At 33.4% G+C, this 18,829-nt stretch overlaps 3 protein-coding genes across 3 annotated transcripts; all 3 read right to left on the bottom strand.

The window, feature by feature from the left end:
- Nucleotides 1-2,986: 2,986 nt before the first annotated feature.
- On the bottom strand, nt 2,987-5,767 carry LOC109149428 (serine carboxypeptidase II-3-like). Its single transcript, XM_019297194.1, has 9 exons — nt 5,286-5,767; nt 5,080-5,187; nt 4,573-4,856; nt 4,258-4,509; nt 4,078-4,178; nt 3,893-3,991; nt 3,671-3,779; nt 3,349-3,494; nt 2,987-3,202 (listed from the first exon to the last, which is right to left on the bottom strand). Exons 1-9 carry the CDS (start codon nt 5,689-5,691, stop codon nt 3,199-3,201), a joined length of 1,509 nt encoding a protein of 502 aa, XP_019152739.1. The 5' UTR covers nt 5,692-5,767; the 3' UTR covers nt 2,987-3,198.
- A 3,612-nt stretch (nt 5,768-9,379) lies between these two features.
- Nucleotides 9,380-12,303, bottom strand: LOC109149426 (putative serine carboxypeptidase-like 23). The gene is made up of 9 exons (XM_019297192.1): nt 11,766-12,303; nt 11,560-11,667; nt 11,026-11,300; nt 10,695-10,946; nt 10,484-10,584; nt 10,274-10,372; nt 10,052-10,160; nt 9,781-9,926; nt 9,380-9,567 (listed from the first exon to the last, which is right to left on the bottom strand). The coding sequence occupies exons 1-9, from the start codon at nt 12,187-12,189 to the stop codon at nt 9,564-9,566; spliced, it is 1,518 nt and encodes a 505-aa protein (XP_019152737.1). The 5' UTR covers nt 12,190-12,303; the 3' UTR covers nt 9,380-9,563.
- A 2,884-nt stretch (nt 12,304-15,187) lies between these two features.
- Nucleotides 15,188-18,286, bottom strand: LOC109149429 (serine carboxypeptidase II-3-like). The gene is made up of 10 exons (XM_019297195.1): nt 18,265-18,286; nt 17,786-18,231; nt 17,587-17,694; nt 16,930-17,210; nt 16,630-16,854; nt 16,401-16,501; nt 16,073-16,171; nt 15,856-15,964; nt 15,592-15,737; nt 15,188-15,399 (listed from the first exon to the last, which is right to left on the bottom strand). The coding sequence occupies exons 2-10, from the start codon at nt 18,195-18,197 to the stop codon at nt 15,396-15,398; spliced, it is 1,485 nt and encodes a 494-aa protein (XP_019152740.1). The 5' UTR covers nt 18,198-18,231; nt 18,265-18,286; the 3' UTR covers nt 15,188-15,395.
- Between the last annotated feature and the right edge of the window lie 543 nt (nt 18,287-18,829).

Genomic DNA, 18,829 nt, shown 5'->3' on the forward strand with positions numbered 1-18,829 from the left:
CATTATGCCATCCTTTTATACACAAATCGATAAACCTGATAATAAAAAGAATCTCTTTTTTGTTTTTTGTTTTTTGTTTTTTTTTTGTTTTTTTGTTTTTTTTTTTTGTTTTTTTGTTCTCTCTCTTTAATAATGCAAGAGGCACAATAATTTGTGGTGTGTGAATTCTACAGTGGATTCAAGTCATGTTCATACCTAGAAACTCCCACTGGACAAAACTTAGATGGTTAAGTAAAAGAATTGTGTGGTCCAAGTCCAACAAAAACAAAAATGTTGATGAATGAATTCACACTTAACCGATTTTATAAGATTTGATTCAATCATTTCATGTAACGATAATAATTTTTACATAAATATTTGTTAATACATGTTCTCCGCGAACCAAATTATTTGTCTATATATGTTCCTCCGATCTGGTCAAATAGGGGCATAAATATTTGAGTCACACTTGTGTGAGATCGTTTCACGGATCCTTATTCGTGAGACAGGTCGGATCGAATCAACATGCAAATGTCATATTTATACGCACAAATGTCATGTTTATATGCTTAAATGTAATACTAATCAGGAATAAAAATTTTGTTACTTAAAAGGAAAATGTAATATTTTTACATTTTGATGTAAAAGTATTATATTTTCTATCAAAAGTATTACATTTTTCATAATAAGTAATGTTGTCAAGTGTCCCTTATAAGGAAAAATATAATACTTTTCGAAAAAATGTAATATTTTAAATCGAAATGTAAAAGTATGACATTTTTCTTAAAAGTTTACATTACCCTTATAAGTAACAAAATTTTTATTCCTGATTAGTATTACATTTGAGCATATAAGTATTACGTTTTCATATTGACTCGACCCATCTCACGGTAAAACAGTCTCATACAAGTTTTTGCCTAAATATTTTGAATAATCTCCTCTTTTTGCCGTTTTTGTTAGTTGTCCAGACAACTTCCTGATGGTAGATTAGTTTGTGTTATTAATCCACATGTCTATAACTGAACAAAAAAAAAAAAAAAAAAAAAAACTTTTTGTAATTTTAATTGACTACCAGCAAGAATCTCGTTCACATACCAAATAGGCAAATAAGGATGTCTTTAATATATTATCTGACTTCGTATTCTGGAATATATTATCATTAATATATTATCATATTCTAAAAATGATGCTCTGATATATGTGTCATCTGCAAATAAAATACTCCTAGAGTGTTTCAAATCTTGACAAAATCTGAAATTTTAATTGTTTGTCGTAAACTCGTAATATTGAAGTATACTCTTTTATTAATGAAAACGTAATATATATTTTTTATAAATAAATAAGAATTATATTTTTATTAAAATGTATTGCTTAATTTTTAATGTATTAGTAAAATATTAATACTAAATAATATTACATATTTAAAATTCGTTTCATATGAAACAATTTTGCACCAAATTAATTGTAATGTTAATTCACAAACCAACAAATATCTGTCATGCACTATTTGTTGTCAAGTTGACATTCGTATAATAGCTCATTATTGTACAATAACACGCAAACTATACAAGATAAGTAAATCACACTAAAAAAATCATGTGTGAAAGATTGGACCAAAAAGATTTTGGCACAAATTTAACATGTGACCATCAGTCATACTTGACACTACTTCACCACGAGTTCTACTATATGAGCTCCTAACCTATAGTCCCTCAATTGTACTTTCTGATGTAACAAGTGATGATAAGTTATTTTTATCTTGTGAGTTTCAAGACAAATGTCTATATGCAAAATTTAAGTGAGGAAATAAAACTTGAGAATTTAAGTAGTATTTTTATTTGAGCACCCATTTTGAGCCTATTTGTTGCATTATTTTTTAGGTGACGAGGAGAATACAATCACAACCACTATTTTATGTTTTTCACAATTAACCGATTCAATCCTAAAAGACCAATAAACTACTTTCGCTAAAAGTTAAACATGGACCAAGTGAATTAATAAATTGATCGGTTGGATTTGCCCTATTTGTTGCATTATTCTTCCAAAGGCTGAACCCCAATCCTTATGTAAATCATGGTGACTCAACTGAACATGAACCACAGAGGCTGAGAAGTTGCTCCCACACTGCCGCTAGTAAGACTCGATCCCTGGTCATTCTTCTAAAGTTTCACCTCTATGACCAGTTGAGTTACCCATGCAGGCCTATTTGTTGCATTATTGCATAGTGCGTTGGTGGTCTCATAACGTTAGACTACTCGCAATGATTTCTTGCTCACTTGAAGCTTAGGCCACTCTTTTGAATGTAGCACATGCATTTTAATTTCCATTAATCGAGACTCAATCAATCATCTTTTTATACTACACATTATAGTGTACTTCATATCCTTATTCCTTAGTCATGTTGTTAAACTGTATATAATAATGATATAATGCAACTATATGCTGATGTGACTTGTGAGAAAAGAGTAGGTGTAGGTGCAAGTCATAATTAATAGCCCACGAATGCTTTATGCCTTTTATGGAAAGAGGGATTTTCCCACTAACTTATATGTTTTTAAATTCTTTTTTCTTGAACTATTAATGTATTCATATTAATCACCTCCTCAATTATTTTAAAAGTTACGATCACCTTGATATATTAACTTGATATTTTTATTCTTAAAATAAATATTTTATTTATTTTTCTTCTTAAATAAATTATTTATGTATCCACATTAATCATCTCAATTATTTTAAAAGTGACAATTTTTCACCCTAAAATATTAAATTGATGATATTTTTACCATTAAAATAAATATTTTATTTACGTTTCTTATTCAACAAATTATGCTTATACGTAGGGATGACCATGCTTCGGTTCGAACTGAACCGGACACTATAACAATCAAATAAAAAATTTCAGTTATGATTCAGAACTATAACCAAATATTTGGATTGCAGTTTATTAAAATCGTGAATTGAAAAAACTAGATCCTGAACCATGAATCGAAGTGCGAGAGAGAAGAGGTTAGGGATGAGACTTCCTTTTGTTTTTATTCAATACCCAACTTACAAATTCTAAAATCTACTAAACTAAATATAAAGGCAATCCTTAATAAAAAGAAACAATATATATAACTAAAGTAGTAAAGGAAATAATATAACTAAAATTTATTCTTAAGTGGTGTGAACAAGTTGGGCAGCACGATCTGTATTGTATCCGCGTGTCTATCACACCTTCTAGCTGCAAAAACAAAATGGAAGTATCACTTTCTTGCTGCATCAATAAAGGTATGAGGGTCCCTTGTTTGTGTGCATAAATCTTAAATGTGCTTTGAAATCATGACAGAATATGAATACCTATTTTGTTTTGATGTAATCTTGATTTACCTGAAGGGAGGGGGGAGTTTCCCTTGAAGGAAAGATGAAATCATAGTAAATGCACGTTCTGGTTGGTAGCTAGGAGCTAAATGCCCAGCTCCTCTTATTGTAACCAGTGTCAATCCCTCGTACGCTTCCACGTACCCTCCCACATCCTGCCAATCATCCAGTATCCAGGACAAAGTTACAACATTCGAACCCACGACCTTTGGCATGACTTTGATACTAAATTGAAACATGTGCTATATTTCAACTAAAAGTTTAAGCTGATAGTTGGATAACACATTTATATTTTTATATATATATATATTATATACTCAACATTTATTACCTTGGCGCCATCAGAATGCCACGCCCGCCAACCAACCTCGACGGGAAGTTTCATCGCTTTTATTGCATACCTGGTTGATGTCACTGAAACTAATGCATCTACGTCACCACTGCAGTTTTTATAATTTGGTTAATGTGGAGGAGGGTTTTACTTTTTATTGATGCAGTAAAGTAAAGAATGAAGAGGATAGGAGATTATATTATATTGCTACTTAATTATTACCTGTATATCCATACTTTTATCTTGTTTGCAATGAGCTGCTTGATTATGGGCAAGGTTGTTATTGGTGCGTCTTTCCAATGACTCAATCCAAATTTTGGACTGCAAATTTATATTCTTGAATGAAAAGTGAATTGAAACTAACAGACAATAATAGTGATATGATGCAGAGTGGATTATGTATGTACCTGCAACCTATCCAAGAAGTGTTGATGGCATGGAGGGCCTTCTGCACCTCGTCTCGGTTGAGGTAAGACGTGACATAACTGCCTGAGCAAGGATCATTTTCCTTTATATATAGATGAAGTTGAGTTAATTAGTTCATTCTGTTAGAGTTGAATGAATGAATGAATGAACAACACACTCACCAAACCATGATATTGTGGTTTTGCGACACCATTAAAGCAGAAGTTAGTGTAAATGTTAGTCACGTTAACAGGTCCCATCTCCATAAGTGCTTTGGCTTGGTAAATTTTGCAGGTGGCAGAAAAGTTGGTATGAATGTAGTCGCACTCCTTGGAAATTACTGAAAAGGTTTCATCTGATATCAAAGCATGGGTCCATAGATACTCAAACAGTGATTTTAGGGTTATGACTGCATCCAGTAAAGGATTCCCCATCTGCAAAACACTGCACGTCAGGAACTATGATTTTTATAACTTTTAATAATATAATTTACTCACAGCTATGCCTTTGAGGTTGATGAATGGTGGATTTGATTTGTTGTTGTTGTTGTTGTGAGCTAGAATGGTGTAAGCTAGCTGAGGAACAAAATGGCCGCCATAGCTCTCTCCCGTTATATAAAAATCTCTGTTTTTGTAGTGAGGGAATCTCTCCAGCCAGTTGATGAGAAAGGTATATGCATCCTTGGCTGAACTCTTGTCACCTGTGGTGTTATAGTCGGAGGTGGTGTTGGAATAGGAAAATCCCACTCCGGCCGGTGATTCCAGGAACAACATATTTGCCACTGGACGGTAAAGAGTAGTTATCAATCTCTCATATATAGTTATAGTTTGAAAGAAATATATGTTTAATGCAGTTATAGAATTGAAGCATATGCTCCATCTATACGCCAATTACTTTTTGATGGACTCCAAGCAATATTAGAACCATAGTCTTTTTTTTTCGAACTATAACCTTTGGTTCTATCTCAACTAAAATTCTAAGCTGATCAAACTAATATCGCATACCTTTGTTCCATGAGTAATCACTTTCAAATAATGTTTTTCCATCGCTGTTTACTCTGAAAGGTCCAAGCTCAACCAGTGCTCCAGCTCCTATAGATGAGCATCCTGGCCCTGCATTTCTCAACAAATCATAACACACAATCAACCTTAATTTCTGCTGGAACAAACAAACCTTAAACCTTAAACCAAAGGAGTTTGGAGTTTGGCACCTCCGTTGAGCCACAAGACCAGAGGATTGGTAGAAGAATTGTGTGGTGATTCCGCCAAGTAATAAAATAGGGATCTTCCGGCCTTCCGGTCCACGGTTACATAGCCCGCATACTGATTAAACTTCACTCCCGCAGGTTGCCCCGGCAAGGCATCAATCTTGTCAGCCTCCATTGATCCTTCTTGAGCTTCAATATTTGCTGAAAAAGAAGAAGAAGAAATGGCGCGTGCAGTAGCGTCTTCAAGCTCAGGCCACTCTTCTGAATGCTGAGTTGATCCAGACATGATGAGGTTGAGAAGGTACTCAGCCTGGCTGCTGCCTTGACACAACCTAATATGAAAAATCCCATTTTGGAAAGATAGCAGTAGCAGTAGCAGCAACCATGAAACCCATGCCACCAACTTCATCTTTTCTTCTTCCTCTTCTTCTTCTTTTCTGTCCCTCTCTCTCTCTCTTTAATAATGCAAGAGGCACAATAATTTGTGGTGTGTGAATTCTCCAGTGGATTCAAGTCATGTTCATACCTAGGAAGTCCCACTGGACTAAACTTAGATGGTTAAGTAAAAGAATTGTGTGGTCCAAGTCTAAGAAAAATAAAAATGTTGATGAATGTATTCACACTCATCCGATTTTATAAGATTTGATTCAATCATTTCATGTAACGGCACGGCTTAACTCAATGGTTTAGTGGGCGGTCCGTGGGAATTATAAATATTTGAGTCACACTTGTGGGAGACGTTTCATGGATCCTTATATATTCGTGAGACATGTCAGGTCAAATCGAATCAACATGCAAATGTTATATTTATATGCGTGAATGTCATACCTATATGCTCAAATCTAATACTAATCAGGAATAAAAATTTTGTTACTTAAAGGAAAAATGTAATACTTTTACATTTTTATGTAAAAGTATTATATTTTCACTAATAAGTAATGTTGCCAAGTGCCCTTTACTTATATGGGAAAATATAATACTTTTGAGGAAAAATGTAATAATTTTAAATCAAAATGTAAAAATATGACATTTTTCCTTAAAAGTTTACATTATCCTTATAATAACAATAATTTTATTCCTGATTAGTATTACATTTGAGCGTATAAGCATGACATTTATACATATAAGTATTACATTTTTATATTGACTCGACCTATCTCACAGTAAGACAGTCTCATACAAATTTTTGTCTAAATATTTTAGATAATCTCCTCTTTTTGCCATTTTTGTTAGTTGTTCAAACAACTTCTTGATGGTAGATTAGTTTGTGTTATTAATCCACATGTTATAACTGAAAAATAAAAAACAAAAAACAAAAACTTTTAGTAATTTTAATTGACTACCAGCAAGAATATCGTTCACATACCAAATAGGTAAATAAGGATGTCTTTAAGGGCCCCCCACACTTCGGCCCGACAGAGCGGTGGGAGGTTGTAAATCATGGTGACTCAACTGAACATTAATCACAGAGGCTAGACCGGTGCTCACTGCGCACAAGGAGCCCCCCTCACTTTGAGAGGTTGCTCCCACACTGCCGCTGGTGAGACTCGATCCCTGGTCATTCTTCCAAAGTTTCACTTCTATGATCAGTTGAGCTACCCATGCGGGCACTCCGTTATTTTTCTAAGCCTTTGATCTTGTAGTGAGTGTAAATATATTATCATTATTTATCATATTCTAAAAATGATGCTCTGATATATATGTCATCTACAAATAAAATATCCTAGCTAGAGTGCTTCATATCTTGACAAAATTTGAAATTTTAATTGTTTGTCGTAAACTCGTAATATTGAAGTATACTCTTTTATTAATGAAAATGTAATATATTTTTTTTTATAAATAAATAAGTATTATATTTTTATTAAAATGTATTTTTTAATTTTTAATGTATTAGTAAAATATTAATACTAAATAATATTACATATTAAAATCCGTTTCATATGAAACAATTTCGCACCAAACTAATTGTAATGTTAATTCACAACCAACAAATATCTGTCATGCACTATTTGTTGTCAAGTTGACATTCGTATAATAGTTCATTATTGTACAATAACATACAAACTATATAAGATAAGTAAATCACACTAAAAAAATCATGTGTGAGAGATTGGACCAAGAGAATTTTGGCACAAATTTAACATGTGACCATCAGTCATACTTCACACTACTTCACCACGAGTTCTACTATATGAACTCCCAATCTATAGTCCCTCAATTATACTTTCTGATGTAGCAAGTAATGATAAGTTATCTTTATATTGTGAGTTCCAAAACAAATGCCTATATACAAAATTTGAGCGAAGAAGTAAAAGTTGAGAATTCAAGTAGTATTTTTGCTTGAGCACCCATTTCGAGCCTATTTGTTGCATTATTTTTTTGGGTGATGAGGAGAATACAGTCACAATCATAGATTAATGGTGTATATTGGGTAAATCATGCCTTACGACCTTAGTGAGCAAAAGATCACAAGGAGATAAAGTATTCTAAGTTGTTCACAATTGACCAGTTCAGACCTAGAAGACCAATAAATTACTTCTGCAAAAAATTAAACATGGACGAAATGAATTAATAAATTGATCAATTTGGTCGTTGGATTTGCCCTATTTGTTGCATTATTGCTAGGGGTGTGCAAGCTTCGGATAATTTTCGGTTAACCGACCGAACCGACAAAGTTCGGTTAACCGTTTTCGAACCGAACTTTTTCGGTTCGGTTAATGGTTAAAGGAATTTTAAAACTTCGGTTAACGGTTAATTCGGTTCGAAAGGTCGGTTAACCGAATTAACCGAACGGTTAACCGAAGTTTTTAATATATATATAAATAATAATATAAATATAAATATAAATACTAATTTGAAGTTATGGATGTTTGGAGTTTATAATTAATATTTTTGTATATTTTGTTATGAATTTATTATGATATGTATTTTATTTTAATTGGATTTATTATTTTAAGTGTTATTTTTAGAATTTTAAATTTTACCTTTAAAAAGTTCGGTTAATCGGTTAACCGACCGATTAACCGAAAAAAATTTCAGTTCGGTGAATTCGGTAGAACAAACTTCGCTTCGGTTAACGGTTAAAGGAAAAAAACTTCGGTTAATTCGGTTCGGTTAAAACGGTTCGATTAACCGATTGAACACCCCTAATTATTGCATAGTGGGTTGGTGGCCTCATAACGTTAGGGCTACTCTTCCGAATGTAGCACATGCATTTTAATTTCCATTAATTGAGACTGAACCAATCATCTTTTTATACTACACATTCTAGTGTATTACATTATTACGATCTCTCAGGGTTAAAATTCGTTAATCAGTTGAATTGTGCATGCAATCTGATTCTCGCAATTATCATAGAATATTGATTAATTAGTTGAGTGTATCTAGCTTATAAGTAGTAATGGTGGAATGGAGATGCAACATTTATTTCATATCCTTAGTCATATTGTTAAACTATATATAATAAGGAAAATATTACATGTACCTTCATATTATACTTCCAATTTGTACTTACACAGACTAAATCTTGATGTAGGCATTTATACTCAGACCATATAAAAAAAAAACTTTATAATTGTCATATCAGAAGTAAAATTACTAAATTAGAGAATAGATATAGTAGAACTTATATTATATAATGATATAATGCAACTATATGCTGCTGCGACTTGTGAGAAAAGAGTAGGTGTAGGTGCAAGTCATAATTAATAGCCCACGAATGTTTTATGCCTTTTATGGAAAAAGGGGTCTTCCCACTGAAATATACGTTTACAAAAAAAAAAAAAAATTCCATGTATTCACATTAATCATTTTATTTGAAAAGTGGTAGTTTTTAAATTGACACTTTTACCTTTAAACTAAATATTTTATTTATTTTTTTCTTCAACAAATTATTGTTTATACATAGGGATGGTCACGGTTTGGTTCGAACTGAACCAAACACTATAACAATCAAATAAAAAAATTTCGATTATGATTCGGAATTATAACTAAATATTTGGGTTTCAGTTTATTAAAATCCTGGATTGAAAAAACTGGATCGTGAACCGTGAACCAAAGTGCAAGAGAGAAGAAGTTAGGGATGAGACTTCCTTTTGATTTTATTCAATACCCAACTTACTAATTCTAAAATCTGTTAGAACTAAATATAAAGGCAATCCTTAATAAAAAGAAAGGACATGAAGTAGTAAAGGAAACAATTTAACTAAAATTGATTCTTAAGCCAGTGTGAACAAGTTGGGCAGCAGGATCTGTATTGTATCCGCGTGTCTATCACACCTTCTAGCTGCAAAAACAAAATGGAAGTATCACTTTCAGCTTAGCTTCCTTCTTAGCTTTCTGCATCAATAAAGGTATGAGGGTCCCTTGTTTGTGTGCATAAATCATAAATGTGGTTTGAAATCATGACAGAATATGAATATATGGTGTAATTGCAGCACACACTAGATAGGGTCAGAACAGCAATATATTATTTTGTTTTGATGTAATATTGATTTACCTGAAGGCAGGGGGAAGTTTCCCTTGAAGGAAAGATGAAATCATAGTAAATGCACGTTCTGGTTGGAAGCTAGGAGCTGAATGCCCAGCTCCTCTTATAGTAACCAGTGTCAATCCCTTGTACGCTTCCACGTACCCTCCCACATCCTGCAAATTCGAACCCATGACCTTTGGCACCAAATTGAAGCATGTCTATCTCAACTAAAAGCCTAATCTGATAGTTAGATTGCAGATTTATATTTTTTATATATTATATGCTCAACATTTATTACCTTGGCGCCATCGGAATGCCACGCCCGCCAACCAACCTCGACAGGAAGTTTCATCGCTTTTATTGCATACCTAGTTGATGTCACTGAAACTAACGCATCTACGTCACCACTGCAGTTTTTATAATTTGGTTAATGTGGGGAAGGGTTTTACTTTTTATTGATGCAGTAAAGTAAAGAATGAAGAGGATAGGAGATTATATTATATTGCTACTTAATTATTACCTGTATATCCATACTCTCATCTTGTTTGCAATAAGCTGCTTGATTATGGGCAAGGTTGTTATTACTGAGTCTTTCCAGTGATTCAATCCAAATTTTGGACTGCAGATTCATTGTTCTTCCATCATTAATTATATTCTTGAATGTAAAGTGAATTGAAACTAACAGACAATAATAGTGATATATATGATGCAGAGTGGAGTATATATGCACCTGCAACCCATCCAAGAAGTGTTGATGGCATGGAGGGCCTTCTGCACCTCGTCTCGGTTGAGATAAGACGCGATATAACCGCCTGAGCAAGGATCATATACCTTTATATATAGATGAAGTTGAGTTAATTAGTTCATTCTGTTAGCTGAGCTGATGATGATAAGCAAAGTGCAATGGGAGTAAATTAGAGTTGAATGAACAACAAACTCACCGAACCATGGTATTGTGGTTTAGGGACATCATTAAAGCAGAAGCTAGAGTAAATGTTACCCACGTTAACAGGTCCCATCTCGATAAGTGCTATGGCTTGGAAAATTTTGCAGGTGGCAGAAAAGTTGGAATGAATGTAGTCACACTCCTTGGAAATTACTGAAAAGGTTTCATCTGATATCAAAGCATGGGTCCATAGATACTCATACACTGATTTTAGGGTTATACCTAAATCCAGTAAAGGATTCCCAATCTGCAAATTAAAACCAACAGGTCAGAAACTATGATGATTATATATGATTTTTTAACTTTTAAACATATAATTTACTCACAGCAATGCCTTTGAGGTTGATGAATGTTCGATTTGATTTGTTGTTGTGAGCTAGAATGGTGTAAGCTAGCTGAGGAACAAAATGGCCGCCGTAGCTCTCTCCCGTTATATAAAAATCTCTGTTTTTGTAGTGAGGGAATCTCTCCAGCCAGTTGATGAGAAAGGTATATGCATCCTTGGCTGAACTCTTGTCACCTGTGGTGTTATAGTCGGAGCCGGTGTTGGAATAGGAAAATCCCACTCCGGCCGGTGATTCCAGGAACAACATATTTGCCACTGTACGGTAAACCTTACTAATCAATCTCTCATATATATTAATGCACTTGTAGAATTGAAGCATGTGCTCCATCTCCGCCCCAAACCATAGTCTCTTTTGATTCAAACTATGACATTTAATTGTATCTCAACTAAAAAGGCTAAGCTGATAGTTGAATTGCACACACATATATATATATATATATATATATATATATATATATATATATATATATATATATATATATATATATAGTATGATCAAACTAATATCGCATACCTTTATTCCATGAGTAATCGTTTTGAAATAATGTTTTTCCATCGCTGGTAACTATGAAAGGTCCAAGCTCATTCAATGCTCCATTTCCTATAGATGAGCATCCTGGCCCTGCATTTCTCAACAAATCACAACACACAATCAACCTTAATTTCTGCGAGAACAAACAAACCTTAAACCTTAAACCAAAGGAGTTTGGAGTTTGGTACCTCCGGTGAGCCACAAGACCAGAGGATTGGTAGAAGAATTTTGGGGTGATTCCGCGAAATAATAAAACAGAGATCTTCCGGCCTTTCGGTCCACGGTTACATAGCCCGAATACTGGTTAAACTTCACTCCTGTAGGTTGTCCCGGCAAGGCATCAATCTTGTCAGCCTCCATTGATCCTTCTTGAGCTTCTTCAATATTTGCTGAAAAAGAAGAAGAAGAAGAAGAAGAAATGGCGCGTGCAGTAGCGTGTTCAAGCTCAGGCCACTCTTCTGCAGAATGCTGTGTTGATCCAGACATGATGAGGTTGAGAAGGTGTTCAGCCTGGCTGCTGCCTTGACATAACCTAATATGAAAAATCCCATTTTGGGAAGAAGATAGCAGTAGCAGGAGCAGCAACCATGAAACCCATGCCACCAACTTCATCTTTTCTTCTTCCTCTTCTTCTTCTTCTTCTTCTCTCTCTCTCTAATAATGCAAGAGGCACAATAATTTGTGGTGTGTGAATTCTACAGTGGATTCAATCATGTTCATACCTAAAAAGTCCCACTGGATGGACAAAAATCTGTGTGAGCAGAAGGAGAATTAGATGGTTAAGTAAGCCTTTCACTTTATGGCTTATATAGTGGCTAAGTATATGCATTATGCCATCCTTTTATACACAAATCGATAAACCTGATAATAAAAAGAATCTCTTTTTTGTTTTTTGCTTTTTTTTTTTTTTTTTTTGTTTTTTTTGTTTTTTTGTTCTTTCTCTTTAATAATGCAAGAGGCACAATAATTTGTGGTGTGTGAATTCTACAGTGGATTCAAGTCATGTTCATACCTAGAAACTCCCACTGGACAAAACTTAGATGGTTAAGTAAAAGAATTGTGTGGTCCAAGTCCAACAAAAACAAAAATGTTGATGAATGAATTCACACTTAACCGATTTTATAAGATTTGATTCAATCATTTCATGTAACGATAATAATTTTTACATAAATATTTGTTAATACATGTTCTCCGCGAACCAAATTATTTGTCTATATATGTTCCTCCTATCTGGTCAAATAGGGGCATAAATATTTGAGTCACACTTGTGTGAGATCGTTTCACGGATCCTTATTCGTGAGACAGGTCGGATCGAATCAACATGCAAATGTCATATTTATACGCACAAATGTCATGTTTATATGCTTAAATGTAATACTAATCAGGAATAAAAATTTTGTTACTTAAAAGGAAAATGTAATACTTTTACATTTTGATGTAAAAGTATTATATTTTCTATCAAAAGTATTACATTTTTCATAATAAGTAATGTTGTCAAGTGCCCCTTATAAGGAAAAATATAATACTTTTCGAAAAAATGTAATATTTTTAAATCGAAATGTAAAAGTATGACATTTTTCTTAAAAGTTTACATTACCCTTATAAGTAACAAAATTTTTATTCCTGATTAGTATTACATTTGAGCATATAAGTATACTCTCCTCATACAAGTTTTTGTCTAAATATTTTGGATACTCTCCTCTTTTTCCCCTTTTTGTTAGTTGTCCAGACAAGTTTGTGTTATTAATCCACATGTCTATAACTGAAAAATAAAAAATAAAAAATAAAAAAATTTGTAATTTTAATTGACTACCAGCAAGAATCTCGTTCACATACCAAATAGGCAAATAAGGATGTCTTTAATATATTATCTGACTTCGTATTCTAGAATATATGTTTTGGACATCCCACTCCGTTATTTTTCTAAGCCCTTGATCTTGTAGTGAGTGTAAATATATTATCATTATTTATCATATTCTAGAAATGATGCTCTGATATATGTGTCATCTGCAAATAAAATACTCCTAGAGTGTTTCAAATCTTGACAAAATCTGAAATTTTAATTGTTTGTTCTAAACTCGTAATATTGAAGTATACTTTTTATTAATGAAAATGTAATATTTTTTTTTATAAATAAATAAGTATTATAATTTTATTAAAATGTATTGTTTAAATTTTAATATATTAGTAAAATATTAATACTAAATAATATTACATATTTAAAATTCGTTTCATATGAAACAATTTCGCACCAAATTAATTGTAATGTTAATTCACAAACCAACAAATATTTATCATGCACTATTTGTTATCACAAGTTGACATTCGTATAATAGCTCATTATTGTACAATAACTTGCAAGCTATATAAGATAAGTAAATCACATTAAAAAAATCATGTGTGAGAGATTGGACCAAGAGGATTTTGGCACAAATTTAACATTTGACCATCCGTCATACTTCACATTACTTCACCACGAGTTCTACTATATGAGCTCTCAATCTATAGTCCCTCGACTTATACTTTCTGATGTAGCAAGTAATGATAAGTTATCTTTGTCTTGTGAGTTCCAAGACAAATGTCTATATACAAAATTTGAGTGACGAAGTTGAAAATTCAAGTAGTATTTTTGCTTGAGCACCCATTTTGAGCCTATTTGTTGCATTATTTTTTTGGGTGGTGAGGAGAATACAGTCATAACCATTGATTAATGGTGTGTATTGAGTAAATCATGCCTTACCACCCTAGTGAGCAAAAGATAACAAGAAAATAAAGTATTCTAAGTTATTCACAATTGACCAGTTCAAACCTAGAAGACCAATAAATTACTTTCACTAAAAATTAAACATGAACCAAGTGAATTAATAAATTGAATTTGGTTGGATTTGCCCTATTTGTTGCATTATTGCATAGTGGGTTGGTGGTCTCATAACGTTAGACTACTCCCAATGATTTCTTGCTCACTTGAAGCTCAGGCCACTGCACTCTTCTGAATGTAGCACATGCATTTTAATTTCCATTAATCGAGACTCAATCAAGCATCTTTTTATACTACACATTATAGTGTACTTCATATCCTTATTCTTTAGTCATGTTGTTAAACTGTATATAATAATGATATAATGCAACTATATGCTGATGTGACTTGTGAGAAAAGGGTAGGTGTCCATTCCAATATTAATGGTGCAAGTCATAATTAATAGCCCACGAATGCTTTATGCCTTTTATGGAAAAAAGGGGTTTTCCCACTCAATTATACTTTTATAATTCTTTTTATTGCATTATTTATGTATTCATATTAATCACTTCAATTATTTTAAAAATGATAGTTTTTCATCTTGATATATTAAATTAATATTTTTACCTTTAAAATAAATATTTTATTTATTTTTCATCTTCAACAAATTATTCTTCAACAAATTATTACTTATACATAGGGATGATCACGGTTCGGTTCAAACTGAACCGGACACTATAGCAATCAAATAAAAAAAAAAAAATCAGTTATGATTCAAAACTATAACCAAATATTTGGGTTTCAGCTTATTAAAATCGTGAACTGAAAAAACTGGTTCTTGAACCGTCAATTGAAATGCAGGGAGAGAAAAAGTTGGGGATGAGACTTCCTTTTTATTTTATTCATTACCCAACTTACCAATTCTTAAATCTGTTGAACTAAATATAAAGGAAATTCTTAATAAAATGAAACAACATAACTAAAGTAGTAAAGGGAACAATATAACTAAAAGTTATCCTTAAGCCGTGTGAACAAGTTGGGCAGCCAGATCTGTATTGTATCCGCGTGTCTATCACACCTTCTAGCTGCATAAAAAAATGGAAGTATCACTTTCTTGCTGCATCAATAAAGGTATGAGGGCCCCTTGTTTGTGTGTGTAAATCATAAATGTGGTTTGAAATCATGACAGAATATGAATATATGGTGTAATTGCAGCACACACTAGATAGGGACAGACCGAACAACTATTATTTTGTTTTGATGTAATCTTGATTTACCTGAAGGCAGGGGGGAGTTTCCCTTGAAGGAAAGATGAAATCATAGTAAATGCACGTTCTGGTTGGTAGCTTGGAGCTGAATGCCCCCCTCCTCTTATAGTAACCAGTGTCAATCCCTTGTACGCTTCCACGTACCCTCCCACATCCTGTATCCATGATTCTGATATCAAATTGAAGTATGTGCTCCATCTCAACTAAAAACTTAAGCTGATAGTTGGATTGCACATTCATATTTTTATATATTATATGCTCAACATTTATTACCTTGGCGCCATCAGAATGCCACGCCCGCCAACCAACCTCGACAGGAAGTTTCATCGCTTTTATTGCATATCTGGTTGATGTCACTGAAACTAATGCATCTACGTCACCACTGCAGTTTTTTTTTTTTTTTTTTTAATAATTTGGTTAATGTGGAGATGCAGTAAAGTAAAGAATGAAGAGGATAGGAGATTATATTATATTGCTACTTAATTATTACCTGTATAGCCATACTTTTATCTTGTTTGCAATGAGCTGCTTGATTATGGGCAAGGTTGTTATTGCTGAGTCTTTCCAATGAGTCAATCCAAATTTTGGACTGCAGATTCATTGTTTTCAAGGAATTCAATTTCTTGAATGTAAAGTGATTTGAAACAAACAATAATCAGTGCTGGAAAATAAAAAGTGGTCTAGCAACAAAGGTTTTTCCGGATACCAAAAGTGGTCGGAACAATGCTTTTGACTTGATTTAAGATCACTTTCAGGTGGTCGGAAAATCCATAATTTCTAATAGTGAATAGTGATATGATGCAGAGTGGAGTATGTACCTGCAACCTATCCAAGAAGTGTTGATGGCATGGAGGGCCTTCTGCACCTCGTCTCGGTTGAGGTAAGACACGACAGAATCGCCTGGGCAAGGATCATTTTCCTTTATATATAGATCAATAAGTTGAGTTAGATCATTCTGTTAGCTGAGCTGAGATGATGATAAGCAAAGTGCAGTGGGGAGTAAATTAGAGTTGAATGAATGAATGAATGAACAATAAACACACTCACATCATTAAAGCAGTAGTCAGTGTAAATGTTAGCCACATTAACAGGTCCCATCTCCATAACTGCTTTGGCTTGGTAAATTTTGCAGGTGGGTGAAAAGTTGGTATGAATGTAGTCACACTCCTTGGAAATTACTGAAAAGGTTTCATCTGATATCAAAGCATGGGTCCATATATACTCAAACAGTGATTTTAGGGTTATTCCTGCATCCAGTAAAGGATTCCCAATCTGCAAAGCTACACTTCAGAAACTATGATGATTATATATGATTTTTTATAACTTTTGATAATATAATTTACTCACAGCAATGCCTTTGAGGTTGATGAATGGTCGATTTGATTTGTTGTTGTTGTTGTGAGCTAGAATGGTGTAAGCTAGCTGAGGAACAAAATGGCCGGCATAGCTCTCTCCCGTTATATAAAAATCCCTGTTTTTGTAATGAGGGAATCTCTCCAGCCAATTGATGAGAAAGGTATATGCATCTTTGGCTGAACTCTTGTCACCTGTGGTGTTATAGTCGGAGGTGGTGTTGGAATAGGAAAATCCCACTCCAGCCGGTGATTCCAGGAACAACATATTTGCCACTGTACGGTAAACCGTAGTTATCAATCTCTCATATTTAGTTATAGTTTGAAAGAAGTATGGCCCCGTTTTGTAGCTGTTAGCTGTTACTTGATTGGGTAAACTAGTTGATAATATTAGTTGATTGTAGACAAGTGTTTGGTAAATTAGTTGTTAGCTGATAGTAGTTTGGTATAATTTCTTTTCACAAAAAGCTAATTGAAAAAGTTATTTTAAGTAGCTTTTTGATTAACCAAACACTTGTCTTCATTTTTTAACTAAATCAAACAATTAATAGTAATTAAATAACTTAAAATTGACTGATAGGCTAACTATTTTACCAAAAAGGGCCTATATGTTTTATGCAGTTGTAGTACAATTGAAACTGATATTGCATACCTTTGTTCCATGAGTAATCGTTTTCAAATAACGTTTTTCCATCGTTGTTAACTCTGAGAGGTCCAAGATTATCCAGTGCTCCAGTTCCAAAAGATGAGCATCCTGGCCCTGCATTTCTCAACAAATCACAACACACAATCAACCTTAATTTCTGAGGGAACAAACAAACCTTAAACCTTAAACCAAAGGAGTTTGGTACCTCCGTTGAGCCACAAGACCAGAGGATTGGTAGAAGAATTGTGGGGTGATTCCGTGAAGTAATAAAACAGAGATCTTCCGGCCTTACGGTCCACGGTTACATAGCCCGCATACTGGTTAAACTTCACTCCCGCAGGTTGCCCTGGCAAGGCATCAATCTTGTCACCCTCCATTGATCCTTCTTGAGCTTCAATATTTGCTGAAAAAGAAGAAGAAGAAATGGCGCGTGCAGTAGCGTCTTCAAGCTCAGGCCACTCTTCTGCAGAATGCTGTGTTGATCCAGACATGATGAGGTTAAGAAGGTACTCAGCCTGGCTGCTGCCTTGACACAACCTAATATTAAAAACCCCATTTTGGGAAGAAGATAGCAGTAGCAGGAGCAGCATCCATGAAACCCATGCCACCAACTTCATCTTTTCTTCTTCCTCCTCCTCTTCTTCTTCTTCTCTCTCTCTCTCTCTCTCTCTCTCTCTCTCTCTCTCTCTCTCTCTTTAATAATGAAAGAGGCACAATAATTAGTGGTCTGTGGATTCAAGTCATGTTCATACCTAAAAAGTCCCACTGGACAAAAATCTGTGTGAGCAGAAGGAAACTTAGATGGTTAAGTAAAAGAATTGTGTGGTCCAACAAAAACAAAAATGTTGAGGAATGAATTCACACTGATCCGACTTAATAAGATTTGATTCAATCATTTCATGTTGCCCTGTAACTATAATATATGTTTTTGACATCCCACTCCGTTATTTTTCTAACCCCTTCATCTTGTAGTGAGTGTATAAAAATTAAATATATTATCATTATTTTTCATATTTTGAAAATGATGCTATGATATATGTGTTATCTGCAAATAAAATACTCCTAGAGTGTTTCAAATCTTGACAAAATCTGAAATTTTATAGTATAGTACTCTTTTATTTATAAAAAAAGTTTTTGTTTTAATAATATATATGAAATATATATTAAATTAAAATAAAATAAATTAAATTAATTGGAAAGAGTAAGATGTCATTTATTTATATTGGAGTTTTTTTTTTTTTTGAGAAAA

Source organism: Ipomoea nil, unplaced genomic scaffold (assembly GCF_001879475.1).
Source record: "Ipomoea nil cultivar Tokyo-kokei standard unplaced genomic scaffold, Asagao_1.1 scaffold2159, whole genome shotgun sequence".
Taxonomy (NCBI): domain Eukaryota; kingdom Viridiplantae; phylum Streptophyta; class Magnoliopsida; order Solanales; family Convolvulaceae; genus Ipomoea; species Ipomoea nil.

What these genes read in the sequence shown, in the direction of transcription:
- LOC109149429 (XM_019297195.1), bottom strand. Translation starts at nt 18,197, where the DNA reads ATGAAGTTGGTGGCATGGGTTTCATGGATGCTGCTCCTGCTACTGCTA. An exon ending in CTGACTACTGCTTTAATGAT is followed by an intron (nt 16,502 to 16,629) that starts GTGAGTGTGTTT and finishes CTATATATAAAG; the next exon opens with GAAAATGATCCTTGCCCAGG. An exon ending in ACTTCTTGGATAGGTTGCAG is followed by an intron (nt 16,172 to 16,400) that starts GTACATACTCCA and finishes ATGAATCTGCAG; the next exon opens with TCCAAAATTTGGATTGACTC.
- LOC109149426 (XM_019297192.1), bottom strand. Translation starts at nt 12,189, where the DNA reads ATGAAGTTGGTGGCATGGGTTTCATGGTTGCTGCTCCTGCTACTGCTA. An exon ending in TCAACCTCAAAGGCATTGCT is followed by an intron (nt 10,947 to 11,025) that starts GTGAGTAAATTA and finishes TTTAATTTGCAG; the next exon opens with ATTGGGAATCCTTTACTGGA. An exon ending in ACTTCTTGGATGGGTTGCAG is followed by an intron (nt 10,373 to 10,483) that starts GTGCATATATAC and finishes ATGAATCTGCAG; the next exon opens with TCCAAAATTTGGATTGAATC.
- LOC109149428 (XM_019297194.1), bottom strand. Translation starts at nt 5,691, where the DNA reads ATGAAGTTGGTGGCATGGGTTTCATGGTTGCTGCTACTGCTACTGCTA. An exon ending in TGATTACTCATGGAACAAAG is followed by an intron (nt 4,857 to 5,079) that starts GTATGCGATATT and finishes TTTACCGTCCAG; the next exon opens with TGGCAAATATGTTGTTCCTG. An exon ending in ACTTCTTGGATAGGTTGCAG is followed by an intron (nt 3,992 to 4,077) that starts GTACATACATAA and finishes ATAAATTTGCAG; the next exon opens with TCCAAAATTTGGATTGAGTC.